Below are 9,546 nucleotides of genomic sequence, written 5' to 3' on the forward strand. Positions count from 1 at the left end.
AGAAGCTGGCAATTTTTTTTATCTGAAATTACAAATCAGAAGACTTTGGGCTCAGATCTGATGTACCTGGAATGAGCTACGAAAATCAGCTTTTATTTCCTTTCTTTGATGTTTTCATTTTCATCATTTCTTGCTTGTCTCTTTAGGTGCATTTCTTCATGCTTAATCTTTATTTCTTGGTTTTTAGCATGCTGCTTTGCTGTTCTCTAATTGCCTAGTAAGTTTCCATAATAAGTCATTACAGTTGGCCTTTCTTTGAAGAAAAAATCCTTAGCTCATTCTTTTGATCTTTTGAACTCTTTAAAGTGATTATGCGGCACTGCAGAAACACAAGCATTTATAGCCAGCCAGATATAAAAGACTTTGTCTATCAGTCATTGCAGTATATCAAATCATAGAATCACAGAAAATGAGGGTTGGAAGGGACCTCAGGAGGTCACATCTAGTCCAGCCCCTTGCTCAAAGCTGGACCATCCCCAACTACATTGTCCCAGGCAAGGCTGTATCTAGCCAGGTCTTTAAAAACTGCCAAGGACAGAGATTTCACAACTGGAGGTACACTTATATATCAGTCCATATCAGATCAGCGGTGATAAAAGGCAAAATTAATGTTATTGGCAGTTGGTCGCACAGCCGCACGCATGCACACGACCAGGAATGCAGCCTGGGCGCTTGGAGAGCAGCATCTGGCCAATAAGTATTTGGGGAAAGGAAGGAGCATGGTGGGGAGGGCAGATAGAGGCCCCACCGGTGAGAGTGGAGGTGGAGCAGGGGCAAGCACTCCTTAGCCAGAGCAGTGAATGTGACCCTGCTGAGAGCGGGTGAGCCATGGGTGGCTCGTCCAGGAGGAGCGGAGGGGAGACAGCTCTTTGCCGCTGCATGCACCCCTGGGGGAGGCATGGGGGGCATGTGCCCCCCCCGAATTTGTGCGCAGGACGAGAGCAGGCTGCCCACTGTGGGAACAGGGCCAGGGGCTGCGCTGGCATCTTCCCAGTGGGAGGTCTGGGCCAGGGCTGCGCTCAGGGCAGGGGGGGTGGGCAACAGCGGCGCGGCTACAGGATGGGCTATAGCCACCTCAGAAGTCCACGTAGACGGACTCCCCTCCCTCCCCCTGCCATGGTCAGTGCACCCTTCCTCACCGAACAGCTCAATGATCTCACTCACCCCTGATTGTGCACAAGCCCTGTCAGTCAGTTTAGCAGGGGAAGATGCATTAAAACACATGAGTCAACATCATTGCACTTATTTTAGAAGAATGGGACTACTTTACAGCTAGGGCTGCCAAGCTCTGGAATGGGCTCCCAAGGGAGGCGGTACTCTCCCCTACCTTGGGGGGCTTCAAGAGGAGGCTGGACAGATATTTGGCCGGGGTGATACAAGGTGATACCTTATATACCTTAGTGATCAGTAATGGAGAGTCATCAGTAGGGATGCAGCTGGGTGCCCGGGGCATAGTGACGACAGGGACTTCCAGTTGCTGCTGTGATTGCAGTTGTTCAGCAGCTGCCTCTTTTTGTCACCCCCCCGCCAAGCTGGCACCTGGGCCAGTAGCCCCATTCTCTGTGCTGTAGTTACACCACTGTTAGTGATCCTTTGGGGTGGTCATATCTGTTACAGAGCATGATGTTCAGGGATGGGTGATGCAGGTACCTCTCAGGGTACTTCTTTCTGTAGCCCAGGATAGCACCGACTGTCCCCCAGTACCCCTCGCAGTGCTAACTGGAATGACTGCATGAAGAAGCTCCCAGAAATTAATGCTTGTCATCACTTTCATATTTTATATTATACATGCTTGAAACAAGTTCTCGTGCCATCGCTCTTAGGACTGTCAACGCCGTGTGACACTCCTGATTGTTTGGCTCAGTTTTATTATGGAAGGTGAGGGGAGAGTCCTCTGATAAAACTAGTGTATAAATAGCCTCGAGAGCGTGACCTGCAATTTTAAGCCTCCTGAGACAGACTGATTCTCAGAAAAGATAAAGCTGGGGATTGTCTCCTATGAAGAAGAAAAGTGACATGGCTTAAGAGCATTTTGTCTCAATAAGACCTGATCACCCTCGCCCTCTGTTGATCTCATTCTCTGATACCGAATCCAGGATCCAGTGGTTGTGATCACTTGCAAGATCTGGTGAGGTGACCTGGAATCAGGCCTTCCAACATTACATAGCAAAGACTCTTACTAAAGGGATTTTCTTCTGGGCAGCTCCCTTCCTGTTCAGCATCTCTGAGGTTTCTACGGAAAAGTATTGTGGAAGTAGTTAAGGTAGTGTAGGAGCACTGTTGTAGCTGAGATGATCCAGAAATTATGCGAGTGGCAAGAGTGCTACTTTTTATTGGACCAGCTGTGTAATTGGGATAGAGTTAGACAAGCTCTACCCCTGGGAATTTCTCCCACCCGCTCCCCCTGCCGTTCTTTACTTTGCCGTGCCAGGCTCATTACGATCAGACCTGAGGAAGAATGGCTTACATTCAGAAGCTTGCCTCATTCGATCCCCACTGCATAGTTGGTGCAATTAAAGATATTACCCTAAGAAATCCTTGTCTCTCAAAAGTTGTGAAAGAATATGGAGCTTCTTTTCATGTAGTTATAAAAGCAGGTATCAGCAAGAGAGAAAAAAAAATGCCAGTTTAATAGCAAATGCTGTGCAGACCTCCTTCAGGTCATGGACCTGTCGTATTTTGAGAGCCACCGCTCTGAGAGTTCATAAGGCAAGAGGAAGCCCCAAATACAGTTGTTCCTCCTCTCGGCTGATGATTAGGGCCTCCCTTTGTCTGTTGCATAAGCAGATTCCAGTTGGGTTCTTTTCCCTCCTCCAGGATCTGTGCTAATGGCTGGTGAAATCTGAGCAGATTGTATAAAGACGTGGCTTGTAGGACAAAAAGCTATTTTGTTTAATTGGGCATGCCACTTCAGGGTTTGGAAAGCAAGATGTACCTGGATAGCTGCCAACTTAACTAGAACTGATTAGACTTGCCTTGACTTGGGACCATAATTAATGCAAATCACAGCTCTGCAAAGGACATTTGGAAAAAAAAAACCACACTGCTTTTTATACAAAAAAAGAAACTCTTAATTGGTTTCATTTGTTTTTGAAGTTGCCATTCTGCTTGCTTTCTGGTCCCTGACAAGTTCTTTCTGTTCACAGCTGGCTAGAAATCAGGACAGTTGTTTTGCACAGGTAGCAGGGTCGCTGTGAGATTTTTGCAATCTAAAAAGACGTTAGATCCATAATCAATCTGACGGGAACATTATTTATTGTCCGCCGGTAATGGCATGCTTTATGTTGTATGGGCTAGGGACAGGCAGTTGAGGCTAGAGTCCAACTAGATTTTTTTTAATACGATGACTTATAATGGGAGATGGGGTGGCCTCTTAATGGGGAAATATTTAGTCCCGCTCGTATCTAAGGAGTGAAGGATTTGAGGCCAGGGATCAAGTGATAACTTGCAGGTTACTTGGCCAAGTAAGTCGCTCAGTTAGGGGAAGGAGATCTGTGGGGAGTAAGAAGGTTCCCACAGGAGACTGTCTCAGGAGAAAAGATTTGGAAGGAGGCGCTGCACCCAGCAAAATGAAGACCTAAGTAGAGAAACCGACTGTACAAGGTGGCGCAGAAAGCTCTGAAGAAGCTTTTTGGAGGCATTAAGGAACAAGGACTGTTTTTCCTGTTATGATTTGAAACATAAACCTGCCCTCGGAGAAAGAATTAAAATTCTGCACCTAAACTTTTGCTACGGCTTTACAAGTGACCCTTGTCTCTCTCCTTTGCACGGCACCAGGCAGGCTGTGTCTGCACTTAACAAAGATGAACAGCACGCAAAATGTGTCTGCTGTAGCTTTTGCAGAATAGGAACTACTACACACAAAAAACCCAATCCCTTGAAAGTCTGGAAGCAAGCAGTCTTTATGTCGTATATTGCTCTGAACCTCCTATCAGTTCGTGTAAGCTGCATCTTCCCATCCTGTTTATTCCCTTTTGTTATGTGCTGAAGTAATAAATGGTTGGACAGAGACAGGGAGAATTAATGCATTTTGATGCATTTTTGGAGCTGACAGTTTCAGAATGAGCAGAGTCCGCTGGGCTCCTTTGCATGTGGCAGAGCTCGACGTTTTTTGCTAGTGTGCTGGGTTATATGAACAATAAAATGTTTTTATGACTAAAAAACCCAACCCACCCAACGAGTGCGATTTTCACAAGCCTTCAGGGTTAGCCTTTACTGTTCCCATTATAGTTTGGTAGAAACTCCCCTTGACTACTTCAGCGGGAGCGTAGGCAAGGGCTGAGCGTTTTTTTAAATTCTGCTCCAAATGTTTCTGCATATCAACTTTCCTCTTTAAACTTCCCACCCACACAAAATGCTAAAAGGATTTCTTCTGAGTGAGGACAGCCGAGTACACTGGAGTCCCCCCAGACAGAGCCGGAGTCTCTAGACAAAGGGTAGCATCCTCCACAGTTCCTGGAATCTGGCTTCCAGAGTTGATTTAGGCACTTACAAGCTTCACTCACACTGATTTTTAGATGAGATTTATGCTCAAATCTGGCTTGAAACTGGGATTTAGACTTCCGAGTCATGCAGATGATTTGGAAAACTTTAAACCAGGTGTTTCTAGAATTTGTAACTGTTTTGACTCATAATAAAAGGGCCAATCCCCCCACTCCCCCGTTAATTTTTTTTGAAATGCCATGACTTAGCACTAAAACTGTATTCTGGGGTGATCTGTGGCATGCATCTTAGAAAGTGGGTTTTTCAAGTCTGGCTCAGAGTGGGGAACAACTATTTATTTCATCATAATATTTGTAAAGATTGCACTTTTGCAAGCAAAAGTTTGCTTATGCTCTCAGATAATGTGTAATGTCCAGTTAATGTAGTATGCAGCTTTTCCTCCCGGAGCCAGCAGAGGAAGTGTGGATTTTACAATTACAGTAGACTGTTTTTATTTTTTTATATTTACAGATGGTGGAGGAAAGTGAAGAAAGACTGACAGAAGAGCAGATTGAGTCACTCATTCAAACAGTCACAAGCATCCTTCCAGGGGACCCAGAGGAAGAGAAGCGGACCCAGGCAGCTGTGCCGATGGAAGATGATTGTGACTGAAAGGCATCTGGACCAAAGCATGAACAGAAGAGAATCAGCTAACTCTTTTTTTCATTGTAATGTGCACGTCTGGGGGGGGTTGGGTTTGGTTTTGTTTCTTTATTCCTGGCTTGATCTTTTGTGATATCACCATACGGTATGTTCATGTTTTGTTACAAAGCAACAGTTGTTTACAAAGAGCATAAATAAAAGATTCGTGCATCTGCATTTTGTTATTTTTGAAAAAAGGCGATTACCAGTTTCATAAAGAAGCAGCAAGAGAAGCGGGCAGGGGAGGGCGCGGGAAATGCTGAACATCCGTGTTCTTTTCCATTATCCGTACAGCAGCTATACTCTTCTTTATATGGTTATACACAGCTGGCTATTATAGCTATACTTTATAATTGTTTTCACATGCTTTTGAATTACCCAAACTGCTTTTCAGAATCCAGCCGATGACACACTGCAATTCTGCAGCTGTTGTGAAAGGGGCAATTCCAGGGTAAGGGAAAGGCAGTACAAAAGTTGCTTAATACCCTCATGAGATCAACTTTAATATATCCCTGCATCTTATATCATGAAAGTGAGAGGAATGCAGAGATTGTGCCGGTACGTTATCTAGGGTCAAGGGTACCTTTGATACAACCCTTTGCCTATATTAGCCATAGAACCAGATCCACAAATAGAGTAAATTATCATAGCTTCACGGAAGTCAGGTGTTATACTGATGTGTACCACCTAAGAGGCTGGCTCATAATATTGAGGTTCTCCGTAATACAGACAAAAAGGAAGTGTAGAAGTCATGCTGATATTTGTCTTTTGGTTCAACCTGCTCCGTAGGTCTTGCATGTAAAACAGTGAACAATCTTGCATTCCACATGAGCTGTACTATACAGCTGGGTGATTTAGGGAAGATATGACAGCCCTAGCTATGAGTCTCTGCCTTCCTATGAAGCGGATGGAAATGCCTGCTGTACAGGGAAGTTATGAGGATGCACAGTTCAGTAACATTTGGAAGATGCTTTGAGGCTGTGAGATGGAGGGTGCGACTGAAGTAGAGACTGCTGTTCTACTCAGGAGATAGTAACCGCACGTCGAGTTAGTAAGTTCCAAAGTTGATGGCTGACATGTCAACCCAAGGTGCAGTGGCAATGGTATAAAAATTAAATGCCCCTAGGTTATTTTTTTAATACACAGAGTTTTGATAGATTGCCAGACGGTTAACAGGTACTTTTTAATTTGTTTCTTAAATAAACTCTTTAGCTCTCAGTGGCCTTTAATGGTTTGCAACACCTTGTGGGAATAGGCCATGTCCTTTTTTTGGTTATTATTTATTCATCATCTTTGTATGAGCTGGGTGATTAGGTGCTGTTTTGAAGCCATGAAGAGGAAACAGAAACTGACCATAAGTTTCTTTTCCCTACTAGAGACTATTTGACTGCTCTCTGAATTGGCTCTTCCAAGCTCAGGAACTGTTGGTTTGCTATCATTATATACTTTTGCCAGCATCAGTGTTGTTTTGTGGTGCTTGTATTGTGTAAGTTACTAAGCAACTGCCCATCTACTACATTATTTAATTGATTTAACAAATCACTTCCAGATGAATATTCTTTTTTTACCAGTAAATGTGTACAAATACAAAAATGGCCTGCTTTATCTCAGTTACAATACATAAAGCATTCACTTTCTTGAAAGCAGGTTGCCAAATGACATGTTTACAAGGAAACGGTAGATGTTAGTATTTGCTTACCCTAAAGAAGTGTTTTTTAACCTGTTGTCTGTCTTCTCTGAATGCGCAAACGTGGCTGAGGAGTGCTGGAATTATGAACAGCTGTCACTTTGTATTGCTTGCACTCGGGCTACTTTTAACCACGCTCCTGATGCAGAAGTGGGTTTGTGGAAAGCGAGTGTGTGTGTGTGTGTGTGTGTGTGTGATGACATCTTCTAGTGCAGGGGTTGGCAATCCCCAGCATGTGTGCCAGAGCATGGCTCATGAAGCTATTTTGCTCGACACGCCACAGCCGTCTGATCCTGTGAACACTACGCATGTAGATCAGGGGTGGGCAATTATTTTGGGCGAAGGGACGCTTGCCAAGTGTTGGCAAACCATTGAGGGCTGCATGGGTACCCCGTGCCCTGGAGGCAGAAGGATGCCATGTGCTTTCATTAACTGTTAAGGGGTAGCATCAATCAGTGGTAAGCCATGAAGACCTGGGGATCAGGAGACTTGGGAGTCTCATTCTTGACTCAGTTGCCCACCTACACCGTGACTTCTGTTTGCCCATTTCCGTTGTGTCCAGTCCACTGAAGACAATGGGAACAAGATTCAGCTCTCAGTTTAGTGAGGCAGGCTGAACCTGTTCACAACTGCGCACGTTCTGCACTGGGTTTGAAATGCATAAATTACTCTATTGAATTTTCCCTGACAGAGTATTCTCTTTCTATTGCCTGCGTCTCCCTGGGGTGATATCTCTTTGCCATGGAAACTGTCAGAATTGCACGTCCAGGAGATGTTTCATGTCATTCACTTGGAGTATGTAACCCTTTACTTAAACGTATGCTTTTCATGATTAAGTTTGGGTGAGAACTACTACCATTTCAATGACATTTTGAAATACCGTGGATAGCATTCGTATGCCTCAACAGATTCAATTCTAACATTTAGAGGGGTTTTTTTTCCCCTTTAAAAGCAGATGATGTGGTTTAGGGTTCAAGCTATGCAGGAGGGAGGGGCCTGGGTTTTGTTCCTGATGCAGTAACCAAGCCTCTTTGCTGCTTTGGGCACATCTGTCCACCTCACAGCTCTTTGATCCTCCTCAGCAATATAATAAATCACGGGCAGGTTGTGAGGCTTAATTAGCTGGAGTGTTCTGAGCTCCTCAGCTGAAAGTCACTACAGGAGAATTAGTATTTTTGCTGTAGGTTATAAATCAGGTCCATCTGGAGCTGTTTGTTCATTTTAAACTTGATACAGTATTTTAGTAGGGGAGGCGATATTACCTAACGACATAAGGGCAATATCGTTTTCTAAAGCCGAGATTCTCGACCTTTTGTAATTGCACCCCAAATTTCCTGCCATTGCACGTGTCCCCGTCTCCCCTGCTCGCTGCATTGTAGGGTTCTTTTTTGTTTTGGTCTAAGGGTGTTTTGTGGTCGTGGTGTCTAGGAGGGGTCAGAGATGGATGATTTAGTAGGTCCTTTGGAGAAAGAATTGGGAGTGCAGGCACTCGGCTCAGTGGGAGGCCCTTTCCAGTCCTGTGTCCCAGTGCATCCCAGTCTGGGGAGCTTTTCCCAAAGCAGCAAGCACTGGGTTGTATCAGGCTTCAAAACAGGCACCATAGAAGTAAAGCCCTCATACATGGAGTTGGCCTGCTGTGACAAGTTTGCACCCCTCCTTTTAGACATGTGCATCCTGTCGGTTCGGTTCCATTTTTGCTCCCGACGTACAATGGTGCGGTGTGCTTTGGTCTGCAGCTTGCTCTGGGATGAAGATGAGAACAGGTTGCCCTTGCCCACACCACCGTTGTCCTTTTGACTGGTAAATGTTGTAAGAGAGGATATTCTCAGCTACTGCAAATAAATGTGACTGTGAGAATTAAATGAGCAAGGAGTGTTCAGCTGGAGCTAACAGGCCTCTGGCCAAGTGAAACGTTCTTAGAAGACGCTGGTAAATCCTGACGACCTTTGCACGCCATAAGCAACCAAATCTAAGCATATTGGTAAAATTAAGGACCTTTATTTGATTAATTGTATTGTTTTATAAAGCAACCACCAAAGCTATCTGCATTGCTGTATGAGGTTTTTAATGAGAATTGAAAACAAGCTCTCCCAGGACCCAGCTGGGGGCAGGAGGGGAGGACTTCTGAACGGAAAGGGGAAGTCATCACTCAGTGAGAAACTAATGCAAATAGCAAGGACCTGAAGATCGCTTTCAAGATGGACAGGGAGGGAACACAGGGAGACATGCAGAGGGTTGAAGTCCCAGCAACAGAGTTGAGCCTCTTGGACGGAAGACACGGAGCCAGTGTCACCACAAACAGCCAGGAGAGCATGTGGGTGGATGGCCTGTGGAATAAAGCCTGGATACCCGCACCAGGCCTGGGATCAGCAGCATACTTGATGTGATTTCCTGAGCAAGTGGATGGAGTCCTGACCATCCTCTGCTTTGGATAGCTGTGAAGACAGAGAATGCATCCACCAATGCAGGGTGAGGGATGAACCCAGCTTCTCCTCTGGGTGCATCTACACGAGACGTTTACTGCAGAGTTGACTCTAGGGTCAACATGTGCAGGGCAATTAGGTTCGAGCAAACAAATTAACTCCTCAACAGGAGAGTATTTGTATTTACAATGCAATAAAATTTATAAGTATTATCCTGCTGCAGAGTTTTTAATTCTGCAGTCGTGCATCCTGATGTGGGTGGCTTGGGCACAAGGTTGCTTCAGGGGGAGGCTGCCTACCGGCTAGCCCCAC

At 45.0% G+C, this 9,546-nt stretch overlaps 1 protein-coding gene across 4 annotated transcripts in view; it reads left to right on the top strand.

Annotated features, from left to right (window-relative positions):
• Window positions 1-5,301, top strand: part of CRCP (CGRP receptor component) — a 45,959-nt gene extending 40,658 nt beyond the window's left edge. For all 4 annotated transcript variants that reach the window (XM_090025284.1, XM_090025281.1, XM_090025283.1 and 1 more), the window contains one exon: window positions 4,954-5,301. In XM_090025284.1, the coding sequence (XP_089881410.1) occupies window positions 4,954-5,094 (141 nt within the window). In that variant the 3' untranslated portion in view covers window positions 5,095-5,301. The remainder of the gene's footprint in view (window positions 1-4,953) is intronic.
• Window positions 5,302-9,546: the final 4,245 nt, after the last annotated feature.

This window comes from Crocodylus siamensis, chromosome 13 (assembly GCF_052110815.1).
Source record: "Crocodylus siamensis isolate JL-2025a chromosome 13, ASM5211081v1, whole genome shotgun sequence".
Lineage (NCBI taxonomy): Eukaryota > Metazoa > Chordata > Crocodylia > Crocodylidae > Crocodylus > Crocodylus siamensis.